The sequence below is a fragment of the Heterodontus francisci genome, chromosome 10 (genome assembly GCF_036365525.1).
Source record: "Heterodontus francisci isolate sHetFra1 chromosome 10, sHetFra1.hap1, whole genome shotgun sequence".
Taxonomy (NCBI): Eukaryota; Metazoa; Chordata; class Chondrichthyes; order Heterodontiformes; family Heterodontidae; genus Heterodontus; species Heterodontus francisci.
Genome location: NC_090380.1, coordinates 12,251,432 through 12,264,526, shown reverse-complemented (window position 1 = coordinate 12,264,526; position 13,095 = coordinate 12,251,432). Strand labels below are relative to the sequence as shown.

The window sequence follows — 13,095 nt, the reverse complement described above, 5'->3', positions numbered from 1 at the left end:
AGCATGGATTTCGTAAGGGAAAATCATGTTTAACTAACTTGCTGCAGTTTTTTGAGGAGGTAACAGAGAGGGTTAATGAGGGCAATGCTGTTGATGTGGTGTACATGGACTTTCAATAGGCGTTTGATACAGTGCCACACAACTGGACTTGTGAGTAAGGTTATAGCTCATGGAATAAAAGGAATGGTAGAAACATGGATACGGAATTGGCTGAGTGACAGGAAACAAAGAGTAGTGATTAATAGATGTTTTTCAGGTTGGAAGAAAGTTTGTAGTGGAGTTCCCCAGGGGTCAGTGTTGGGACCCTTGCTTTTCTTGATATATATTAATGATCTAGACCTTGGTGTACAGGGCACAATTTCAAAGTTTGCGGATGATATGAAATTTGGAAGCACTGTGAACTGAGGAGGAGAATGTAGAACTTCAAACGGACATGGACAAGTTGGTGGAATGGGCAGAAAGGTGGAAGATGAAATTCAATGCAGAGAAATGTGAAGGGATTAATTTTGGTAGGAAGAATATGGAGAGACATAAAAATAAAAGGTACAAATATAAAGGGGGTGCAGGAGCAGAGGGACCTGGGTATATATGTGCATAAATAATTGAAGGTGGCAGGACAGGTTGAGAGAGCAGTTAATAAAGCATACAGTATCCTGGGCTTTATTAATATAGGCATAGAGTACGAGAGCAAGGAAGTTATATTGAACTTGCATAAGACACTAGTTCGACCTCAGCTGGAGTACTGCGTCTAGTTCTGGGCGTGCACTTTAGGAAAGACGTAAGGGCATTGGAGACAATACATAAAAGATTCATGGTTCCAGGGATGAGGAACTTCAGTTATGAAGATAGACTGAAGAAGTTAGGACTGCTTTTATTGGAGAAGAGAAAGCTGAGAGGTCATTTGATAGAGGTATTCAAAATCATGAGGGGTCTGGACAGAGTAGATAGAGAGAAACTGTTCCCACTCATGAGAGGATAGAGAACGAGAGGGCACAGATTTAAAGTATTTGATAAGAGAAGCAAAAGTGACATGAGGAAAAACGTTTTCACACAGCAAGTGGTGAAGGTCTGGAATGTGCTGCCTGAGAACGTGGTGGAGACAGGTTCAATTGAAACATTCAAAAGGGAATTAGACAGTTATATGAAAAGGAAGAATGTGCATGGGAATGGGGAGAAGGCAGGGGAATGGAACTGAGTGAATTGCTCTTTCAGAGAACTGGTGCAGATACGATGGGCCGAATAGTCTCCTTCTGCACTGTAACAATTCTGTGATATAATAGACTGCATACGCACATCTTAAGAATTTATATTTGGTACACACTTATTTTGTGTATGTATAGTAAAATATGCATCTGTGGTGTTCATTTGTTTAATAACAGTGTATTAGTTACTGTACTGGTTAAAAATAGTGATTATTTCCTTCAGCTACATAGAGTCATCGAATGGTTACAGCACAGAAGGAAGCCATACGCCCCATTGATCAGTACCGGTTCTTTGCAAGAACAATTAAGCAAGACCCACTCCCCCACCCTTTCCCTGTAGCCCTCCAAATATTTTTCCTTCAGGTGCTTATCCAGTTCCTTGTTGAAAGCCACGACTGACTTCCTCCACCATCCTTTCAGGCAGCGAATTCCAGATTGTAACCACTTTCCGCATAAAAAAAGATTTTCTTCAAGCTGCCTTTGGTTCTTTTGCCAAGCTCTTTAAGTCTGTGTTCTCTGGTTCTTGACCCTTCTGCCAATGGGGGCGTTTTTTCTCAATCCACTCTATCTAGACCAACGTTCTCTCTAAGCTGCGTGGGTACGTAGCCACATAGCAATCAGGAATGTGCCAGGCAAGGGACAAATAGGCCGTGCACAAGCAGTGGTCCCTTTAAGATGCGCACCGACATGGCAATCTTAAAGGGACAGCACAGTTCAAGAAATGTGCACAGCGAAAGGAAATTAAAAGAACATTGGTCTAGACCCCTCATGATTTTGAACACCTCTTTCAAATCTCCTCTCAACCCTCTCTTCTCCAATGAGAACAACCCCAGCCTCTCCAATCTGTCCATGCAACTTAAGTCTCTCATCCCGGGAACCATTTTCGTAAACCTTTTCTGCACTGTCTACAAGGCCTTCACATCCTTCCTAAAGCTCAGAATTGAACGCAACATTCCAGTTGAGGCTGAACCAGTGTTTTATAAAGGTTCATTATAACTTTATTGCTCTTGTGCTCTACGCCTCTATTTATATCTTAAGCCCAGGATCCGTATGTCTTTTTAATCATTTTCTCAATCTGCCCTGCCATTTTCAACGATTTGTGCACATCATACCCCCAGGTTTCTCTGCTCCAGCATTTCCTTTACAATTGTACTCTTTATTTTATATCATCTCTCCTCTTTCTCCCCACCAAAATGCATCACTTTGTACTTCTCTGCGTTAAATTTCATCTGCCTTGTGTCCGCCCATTCCACCAGCCTGTCCATGTCATAGAGGCATAGTCATAGAGAGATACAGCACTGAAATAGGCCCTTCGGCCCACTGAGTCTGTGCCGACCAACAACCACCCATTTATACTAATCCTACATTAATCCCATAGTCCCTACCACATCCCCACCATTCTCCTACCACCTACCTACACTACGGGGAATTTACAATGGCCAATTTACCTATCAACCTGCAAGTCTTTGGCTGTGGGAGGAAACCGGAGCACCTGGCAGAAACCCACACGGTCACAGGGAGAACTTGCAAACTCCGCACAGGCAGTACCCAGAACCGAACCCGGGTCGCTGGAGCTGTGAGGCTGCGGTGCTAACCACTGCGCCGCCCCATATAAAAAATAAATTAAAAAAATAATGTCCTATTGAAGTCTATCACATTCCTCCTCACAGTTCACTAAACTTCCAAGTTTTGTCATGTGCAAATTTTGAAATTGTGCCCTGAACAGCCAAGTCTAATTCATTAATATATATCAAGAAAAGTAGTGGCCCTGGTATCGACCCCTGGAAAACACCACTGTATACCTTCCTCCAGTTCGAAAAACATTCATTACTACTCTGTTCCCTGTCACTTAGCCAATTCTGTAACCAAGCTGTCACTGCTCCATTTATGCCATGGGCTTCAACTTTGCCAACAAGCCGGTTATGTAGCACTTCATCAAACGGCTTAAAGAAGTCCCACGTACACATCAACTGCATTACCCTCATCAACCCTCTCTATTAAAAAAACTCAATCAAGTTAGCTAAATGCGATTTGCCTTTAACAAATCCATGTTGGCTTTCCTTAATTAATCCACACTTGCCCAAGTGACTGTTAATTTTGGTCCGGATTGTTGTTTCTTAAATATATACTTAAATATATAATTATCTAGAGGCTCTTATATACAAGTAGGGGCTTCTTGTAAAATCATTGAAGTGTCTTTGTCAGATGCTCAGGTTTATCTACATGATTAAATACTCGAGCCCCTATTACATGTCATATATGGTCAGCACGGTGTGTATGAGTAGTAGTGTGGAAAATTACTGTCTCAGTATTCTATATTGTATATGGTCAGCAGTGTGTATGTGGCGTGGTGTGGGAGAGTTACTTTATCAGTATATTACATATCTCTTTGGCCTCCTTATCTCGAGAGACAATGGATAAGCGCCTGGAGGTGGTCAGTGGTTTGTGAAGCAGCGCCTGGAGTGGCTATAAAGGCCAATTCTAGAGTGACAGGCTCTTCCACAGGTGCTGCAGAGAAATTTGTTTGTCGGGGCTGTTACACAGTTGGCTCACCCCTTGCGCCTCTGCCTTTTTTTTTCCTTTTTTTTTCTTACATATACTGCATGGTATATAAGGCTATTTAGCCCAACTGGTCTATGCCAGTGTTAATATCAGTGAGATAGTGAAAATTGAACCTTCAGTAATTGAGTTCCAATTCAGTTCTGAAGATCCATAAGTGGTGTAGTCATGAAGTCACAGTCTGATCCAAATGTCAGAATGTTAAAATTAGGATTAATAGCGGCAGTTCTTGTGCAGGATCCTTAGTTTAAGTGAAAATGTTGTGTAACCTTATACAAAATGCATCCCATATAGAGGCAGACACACCCCCGCTAAATTCAGCATCCTCCCTCCCCCCCCCCACCACTCCCCAAAGCTGCTGGTACTGGAAAATCCTCTGTCACTCCACATCACATCTTCTCCTTGATTAGATCCATATTCTGGGAGTTGGGCTTAAGCTAGTAAGTATTTTTCCAATTTAAAAATTAAATATTCATAAATAAACACAAAATAGAATCATTTTCAGCTGAAGTGGAATGTGAGCAAAGCAAGCCAGTCGGAAAATGGTGAAGGTAAATCAGATCAATTTCCACTGGCTCATTATTGTTCATTCAACCAATCCCATCCCAGAATCCTTTCTGTAATGCCATTTTGGATTGGTCTAATCACAAAAAAACATATGCAGCATAAAGCTGCCAAGACAGCCCAATTCATACATCTCAAAACCAGCTTCATCTCTTAAATAGCACTGCAATCATTGCCTAACACACAGCACCATATCTAGCTGTATCTGTCCACCTCACATCGAGCATCCCGAGGCCCTACATGAAGAACATGAGGTAAGGCATGTCTGGGAACATTCATACGTTTCAAGTCAATACTGACACAGCTCCCACTGGATGTTGGATCTTTACCTTCCTTACTGAATTCTATATGGTTCCTGAACCAAGACCTCCCGAAGGAACTCCTTACTATGCACTTCTATCCTTGGACATCTGCTGCCATCCTTTGCCTTTTCCCCAGTTTCCTCTCTTCCACTGTTTAAGTTCTCTTGTCTCTAATAGTGAGTACGTTTTAGCCTTGACAACAAACTAAGTACTAGTTTAAACTGCTATTGCCCATCCATCAATTGTGCCTGCACTTTGGTTTCCTCAGTGAGCATTGGATCTTTTCTCAAATTTGGTTTCCAAATTCCTGGACTTCTCTGGACATCAAGATTAAGGTTACACACTGGACTACAGCATACGACTCAGCTGCTGTTTCTCTGATCTGCTGTTGTGCTGCTGCAGTTTTAAAGTAACTTTGATGAGCTTACATAGTCCTTCTCCACTGTTGCTGTTCCCTGCCGTGCCTGAGACTGCCCTACTGGCTTTTCAGCCTCAGCTGCACTCTGGTTCCTGACTTCAGATTCACACTCCTGGACAGCAGTATTTTTCTCTGTTGCTTCTGGATCTTATGGTGACCTCCATCTTCACCACTGTTTTTCTTTTTGACCTTCAAACAATTCTGCACACCTCCAATGGCTTCTCTTCCCGCTCCCAGTTACCTCAGGTGTCCCCAAGGATCTCTCCTAAGGCCCCTCCTTTTTCTCATCGACATGCTGCCTTTCATCGATATCATCCAAAAACACAGCTCCAATTTCCATGTGCATGCTGATGACACCCAGCTCTACCTCACCACCACCTCTCTCGAACCTCCATTGTCTCTAAGTTGTCTGACGTCTAATAATGGATGAGCAGAAATTTCCTCCAACTAAGTATTAGGAAAACTAAAGCCATTGTCCTCTGTCTCTGCTAAAAACTCCATTCCCTAGACACCAACTCTATCCTTTTTCCTGGCAACTGGCTGAAACTGACTGTTCGCAACCTTGGCGTCATATTTGATAAGATTCCGGAATACCGTCCGACTTTGCCCCTGCCTCAGCTTATCTGCTGCTGATACCCTGATCCATACCGTTGTTACCTCTAGACTTGACTATTCCAACGCATTCCAGACTTTCCTCCCATTTTCTACCTTACGTAAACTTGAGGTCATCCAAACTCTGCTGCCCGCGTCCTAATTCACACCAAGTTCCATTCACCCAGCACCCCCTATGCTCAGTGACCTGCACTGGCTTCCAGTTAAGAAATGCTTAATTTTAAAATTCTCATCCTTGTTTTCACCTCTCAGTATCTGCAACCTTCAAGATCTCTGCATTCCTCCAACTCTGGCCTCGAGCAGTTCCGATTTCAATTGCTCCAGCAATCCCTACAGCTGCATAGGCTCTAAGCTCAGGAATGCTCTCCTTAAATCTCTCTACCCCTCTTTCCTCCTTTAAGATGCTCCTTAAAATCTACTTCTTTGACCAAGCTTTCAGTCATCAGCCCTAAATATCTCCTTATGTAAGTTGGTGGCAAATTTTGTTTGGTAACACTGCTGTGATGTTTTACTGCATTCAAGGTGCTATATAAATACAAGTTGTTGTTATTCATGATTCCCGTTGAACAGTGTAACAAAAAGAGAAAACAGAGGCAGAGTGAGGGCCAAAAGAGTAACAGAGTTTTGACATATTAAAATAGCAGATTTCAAATTTTCCATATAATAAAAGCAAAATACGACAAATGCTGGAAATCTGAAATAAAAACAAGAAATGCTGGAAATACTTAGCAGGTGTGGCTGCATCTGTGGAGAGAGAAGCAGAGTTAATGTTTCAGGTCAGTGACCCTTCATCAGAACTCAATTTTTCCAACTGGTCGTATAACTGGCAATACAGATCACCTGGTTGATTTTCACTTCCAACACCACCAGAATTATACTTTGGCGGCAAATTGGAAATCTACCACATCCAGAAAGGGCCAGAGTAAGAAAGACCCAGAAAGAGAACAGAGAAAGCAGTATGGTGTAAAAGACCCAGGTACAGAATAATAAAGACTCAGGCAGAGACTAACAGAGAAAGGGGCATGGGCAATAAATGCTGGCAATGCCAGTGATGCTCACATCCCTAGAACAAATAAAAAAAGACCCAGGTAGAGAAAAACAGAGAAAAAGGCAGAATAAGAAAGACAGGTAGAAAGTAACAGAGAAAGGTAGATTGACAGAGAAATACAAATGCCAAAGAGAAAAAGAGATTAAAGAGAGAGTAACAGAATAAAAGTACAGGGAGAAAAAGCAAGAGTAACAAAGGGAAAAAGTAATAAAGAGAAACAGAATAAAAGGACAGAATAACAGTTACAGCTGGACCATGGAACAGATGTTTCAATAGATTCCAAAACTCTTAGAACGGGTTGCAGACGGAGAGTGCCCAAATTGAACATAGTGATGAGGCAGCAAGTTTCATTAACCCTCCAAAAATGGCCCTGAAAAAGCAACAGTTGTTACGACCGGGTGAGGAAGGGGTCTCAGGCTCCCCTCTGGCCCCTTCACTGGTTTGGCCACAACAGAGTTTAACTTTTAAAACACAGTGTTTTTAGCTTCACCTCAGTGAGTCATTTCTTACTGCCCTCTAACTGTAATTGTAAATGAACCAACCAGACAGGCTTTCTTAGGGTGAAACAAGATGTAAGTTTATTAACCTTAGCACTCTAACTTGGTTAAAATTACTAAACTATGCGACACAACCACGCGAGCATGCATGCTTTATTTTCCCTTTTATAAATAGTTTCCATCTGTTAAAACAAATGCATGCTTGATGCAAGATTTTTATAGATTTTTTAAAAAATTCATTCACGGGATGTGGGCGTCGCTGGCTAGGCCAGCATTTTATTGCCCATCCCTAATTGCCCTTGAGAAGGTGGTGGTGAGCTGCCTTCTTGAACCGCTGCAGTCCATGTGGGGTAGGTACACCCACAGTGCTGTTAGGAAGGGAGTTCCAGGATTTTGACCCAGCAACAGTGAAGGAACGGCGATATAGTTCCAAGTCAGGATGGTGTGTAACTTGGAGGGGAACTTGCAGGTGGTGGTGTTCCCATGTATTTGCTGCCCTTGTCCTTCTAGTTGGTAGAGGTCGCGGGTTTGGAAGGTGCTGTCGAAGGAGCCTTGGTGCATTGCTGCAGTGCATCTTGTCGATGGTACACACTGCTGCCACTGTGCGTCGGTGGTGGAGGGAGTGAATGTTTGTAGATGGGGTGCCAATCAAGCGGGCTGCTTTGTCCTGGATGGTGTACAGCTTCTTGAGTGTTGTTGGAGCTGCACCCATCCAGGTAAGTGGAGAGTATTCCATCACACTCCTGACTTGTGACTTGTAGATTGTGGACAGGCTTTGCGGAGTCAGGAGGTGAGTTACTCGCCTCAAGATTCCTAGCCTCTGACCTGCTCTTGTAGCCACGGTATTTATATGGCTACTCCAGTTCAGTTTTCGGTCAATGGTAGCCCCTAGGATGTTGATAGTGGGGGATTCAGCGATGGTAATGCCATTAAATGTCAAGGGGAGATTTTTAGATTCTCTTTTGTTGGAGATGGTCATTGCCTGGCACTTGTGTGGCGCGAATGTTACTTGCCACTTATCAGCCCAAGCCTGGATATTGTCCAGGTCTTGCTGCATTTCGACACGGACTGCTTCAGTATCTGAGGAGTCACGAATGGTGCTGAACATTCTGCAAACATCAGACAACATCCCCACTTCTGACCTTATGATTGAAGGAAGGTCGTTGATGAAGCAGCTGAAGATGGTTGGGCCTAGGACACTACCCTGAGGTACTCCTGCAGTGATGTCCTGGAGCTCAGATGATTGACCTCCAACAACAACAACCATCTTCCTTTGCGCTAGGTATGACTCCAGCCAGCAGAGGGTTTTCCCCTTGATTCCCATTGACCTCAGTTTTGCCAGGGCTCCTTGATGCCATACTCGGTCAAATGCTGCCTTGATGTCAAGGGCAGTCACTCTCACCTCACCTCTTTTGTCCATGTTTGAACCAAGGCTGTAATGAGGTCAGGAGCTGAGTGGCCCTGGCGGAACCCAAACTGAGCATCACTGAGCAGGTTATTGCTAAGCAAGTGCTGCTTGATGGCACTGTTGATGACACCTGCCATCACTTTACTGATGATTGAGAGTAGGCTAATGGGGCGGTAGTTGGCCGGGTTGGATTTGTCCTGCTTTTTGTGTACAGGACATACCTGGGCAATTTTCCACATTGCAGGGTAGATGCCAGTGTTGTAACTGTACTGGAACAGCTTGGCTAGGGGTGTAGCAAGTTCTGGAGCACAGGTCTTCAGTACTATTGCCGGAATATTGTCAGATATTGGTAAACAGTTTTGTCTTGTTAAATGAACCGCAGTGCTACAAAGCCCAACTGTGCTTGTGCACAATCTCAGCTGAAACCATGCATTAACTAACTCCAGGAGCTGAATTTTACCAGCTCTCTGGGGACAGGCTGGGAGGCCTGTAAAATGGCAAAAGATGGGCGGGTGGAGTGCCCATCATCTTCTTGCCACAATGCCATTTTGTCAGGGCAGGCAAGGTGGCGGGTGGTTCTCCCACTCAGAGGTCAATTGAGCCACTTAAGTGGCCAATTAAGGGCCTCTTCCCACCACTAGCATTTTACTAGCAATGGGTGGGTTCTCTGCCACATGGGGTAACTGTCTGCCAGTGGGCTCAGATGGTTGGTTGGGGGGGGAAACCTCCTTTTTGGGCACTCTATGGTCCACGGAGGGCCCCCCACCCCAGGAGCAACAGCCACCTCACGGCAACGGTGCAGCCTACCCTCACCAACCACCTACCCACCCCCTCCCCCACTCCACCCCGCAACAAAACCCCCTTGCTGGAGCCTGCCGAATTGGCCCTGGCACCTTAGACTCTATTTACCTGGTTGGGAGGGCGCAGTCCTTCCGTGGCATCCGATTCTTCCAGGTGCAGTCCCAGCAGTGGCCACCACTCCCAGTGGCGCTGCTGACCCTCCGATTGGCTGGCAGCTCCTGGGCAAACAATTAATTGCCCAACTGCTGTAAAATGCAGCTCTGGGTCCTGCAGAACGCTGAAGTGGGATTATCCACCTCGACTGCCCACCCCCTCCACTCCAGCCCAGCCCAAACTAGCTTTTGGGTCCGTCAGCGGGGTCCCCACCGTGGGAACAAAACTCTGGCCCAGAACTCAGGCAAACCAAATCAATCTTTCTACTTCTACTGGCAGTAGTTGAAGATCTGAGTAATTAGTTGCCTGACCATCATTGCAGAGCTCTGGAGTTACTATACTCACTGGTTAAGAGAATCTACGTACTGTTCCAGCTTACTACACTGAGGAGGTCTGGCACCTTCTGATTCTGCATCATCTGATAAGAGGTGGAATAATTGAGAGCGCTAACCAACACTAAATGTGCCCTCCTCCTAGCTGTATGACACCACACCAGTTTTTAACAGGTTACTGTGGTATCTTCATAGACTTGCACATTAACATGCAGGAACACACTTAGAGCATACTTGAGTGAAATTTGACACTTTAAAATGGGTTTTTCTAAAATTTTTGGACAGACAAAACTGATGTTTGAAGTTGAAAGTTGTCAGAGAAAAGGATTTATAAACTTACTTTAAGAATATGCTGTGCTGCTAAAAGATGATCATTGCACCTCCCTTCTCCCAAATAAGAGTTACATTTGGCATGTGTGTTATAAATAGTGTATGCATATTAACAAGAGGCAATTATTTCACATTCAAGAAAGATCACATGTACAAATTTTGAAAGGGCTTAAAGAATTTTATCATGAGGACAGGTTGCAAAGACTAAGCTTGTATTCCCATGTGCTAAGATAGATAAGGGGTGATCTAGTTGAGTTGATAAAGGGAGTTGATAGGGCAGTCCAGAGCAAGCGGTCACAACCTTAATAAACTTCAAATTAGAGCTAGGCCAATCAGAAGTGAAATCAGGAAGTTTTATTTACACACAAAGGGCAGTGGAAATCTGGAACTCTTTCCTCTAAAAGGCTGTGAATGCTGGGGGACAAGAGAAATTTAAACCTGAGATCAATAGATTTCTTTTGGGTATCAAGGGATATGGAACAAAGGCTGGTAGATGGAGTTAAGATACAGATCAGCCATGATCCAATTGAAAGGTAGATCAGGATTTGATGAAATGAACAGCCTGCCTTTGTTCCTGGAAGGAACATTGGCTTACTCTTTATACATTATTTAGATTTCAAATATAAATGCAAAACAATTGAAGTCCTGCCTGTCTTATAGTGGTGCAGTCTTTTATAACAGGAGACTCCTGGTAATAGTAACAACTTCTTTAATACAGGAAATCTAGTAATATCTACATGTGGCAAAAGGTACTATATGGCACTTCTTTCACACACTGCAATATACTCTATTCTGTTTCGCGGACTTTTAAGACATTAATACTTTGTGCCAGTACCTTCCCATTCCAAAAGCAATTTTTCTAAAGAACTGTTTGGTAATGCAAGTTCCACAGGCCGTTTCCCTTCACCATTTTTAGCATCAGTGTCCGCTCCATGTTCTAGCAGGAGATTGACGAGTTGTATATCAGAATTCTTGGCTGCCACGTGAAGTGGAGATTCAAGATTTTTTCCCATATTAATGTTACCACCTAATCAAGAGAAGTATTGGAAAGAAAAAAGATGATTTAAAATTTTTTTTAAAGTATCTGCTGAATTTCTGAAGCTGGCAATCTTGGGAGGTTGAACACTCTCCCTATATTAGAATGTTGCAGAAAAAAGTTGTCAGATCAAAATTTAGCACCCCATCCAGGAAAGTTCAATTATAAAATACTCATCCTTATTTTCGAATCCTTCCATGACCTCACCCCTCGCTATCTCTGTCATGACCTCTACCACTACAACGCTCTGAGATTACACAGCATCTACAGCAAAGGAACAGGCCATTAGGCACTCCTAGTCCACACCGGGATTTATACCAGAGAGCAGGAAGAGGAAGAGGTCGTGGTTGGGAAACATCTGGGCAGGGCTGGGGGGGGGGGGGGGGGGGGAGGGCGGTGTCGGAGACACATCAGGGGGAATGTAGTCGGAGACATCAGTTATTTGCATACAAATTGGGAGTTTGGAGAGTCAGAGACATTGGGGGGGTTTGGAGCAATTAGAGTGTCCGCGACGCTGGCGACAACGGAGAATCAGAGATATTGTTTGGGGGGGGGGGGGGGGGTGGTGTTTTGGGATAGAAATGCAATACTGTGCCAATGTGCCTTCTGGCTTGTCATAGTCATGAGACCTCTACCATGAGGCACTCTGACTGGAAGCAGTCATTACAGTGAGTTTCATTAAAAACAGAGTCCACACCAGACTAGAGTCTTGTGAGCTCATAATATGAGTGGAGCTGAGACTGAGTGGTAAAGATGCACAGCCACAGAACAAAGACCACAGGAATGGTATAACTGCTAAAAGTTGCTGAAAGTCACAAAAATGGAACAAAGAAACATAAATGATTTGGAGGAAAGTATCGGTGGTCTGATTAGCAAGTTTGCAGACGACACTAAGATTGGTGGAGTAGCAGATAGTGAAGGAGACTGTCAGAGAATACAGCAGAATATAGATAGATTGGAGAGTTGGGCAGAGAAATGGCAGATGGAGTTCAATCAGGGCAAATGCGAGGTGATGCATTTTGGAAGATCCAATTCAAGAGTGAACTATACAGTAAATGGAAAAGTCCTGGGGAAAATTGATATACAGAGAGATTTGGGTGTTCAGGTCCATTGTTCCCTGAAGGTGGCAACGCAGGTCAATAGAGTGGTCAAGAAGACATATGGCATGCTTTCCTTCATCGGACGGGGTACTGAGTACAAGGGTTGGCAGGTCATGTTACAGTTGTATAAGACTTTGGTTCGGCCACATTTGGAATACTGCGTGCAGTTCTGGTCGCCACATTACCAAAAGGATGTAGATGCTTTGGAGAGGGTGCAGAGGAGGTTTACCAGGATGTTGCCTGGTATGGAGGGCGCTAGCTATGAAGAGAGGTTGAGTAGATTAGGATTATTTTCATTAGAAAGACGGAGGTTGAGGGGGGACCTGATTGAGGTGTACAAAATCATGAGAGGTATAGACAGGGTGGATAGCAAGAAGCTTTTTCCCAGAGTGGGGGATTCAATTACTAGGGGTCACGAGTTCAAAGTGAGAGGGGAACAGTTCAGGGGGGGATATGCGTGGAAAGTTCTTTACGCAGAGGGTGGTGGGTGCCTGGAACGCGTTGCCAGCGGAGGTGGTAGACGCGGGCACGATAGCATCTTTTAAGATGTATCTAGACAGATACATGAATGGGCAGGAAGCAAAGAGATACAGACCCTTAGAAAATAGGCGACATGTTTAGATAGAGGATCTGGATCGGCGCAGGCTTGGAGGGCCGAAGGGCCTGTTCCTGTGCTGTAATTTTCTTTGTTCTTTGAAAGTACAAGGGAAGGCAATGGCTGCAAATTTTCCTG

The 13,095-nt window shown here is 44.1% G+C and overlaps 1 protein-coding gene across 5 annotated transcripts in view; it reads right to left on the bottom strand.

Annotated features, from left to right (window-relative positions):
- The window catches only part of LOC137374291 (ankyrin repeat and SOCS box protein 9-like), a 106,789-nt gene that overhangs the window by 9,445 nt on the left and 84,249 nt on the right, over positions 1-13,095 (bottom strand). For 4 of the 5 annotated variants that reach the window (XM_068040101.1, XM_068040106.1, XM_068040104.1 and 1 more), the window contains exon 7: positions 11,062-11,253. In XM_068040101.1, coding sequence (XP_067896202.1) covers positions 11,062-11,253 — 192 coding nt within the window. Of the gene's footprint in view, positions 1-10,918; positions 11,254-13,095 lie in introns of those variants that run through there. The other variant, XM_068040105.1, reaches the window with a different exon arrangement.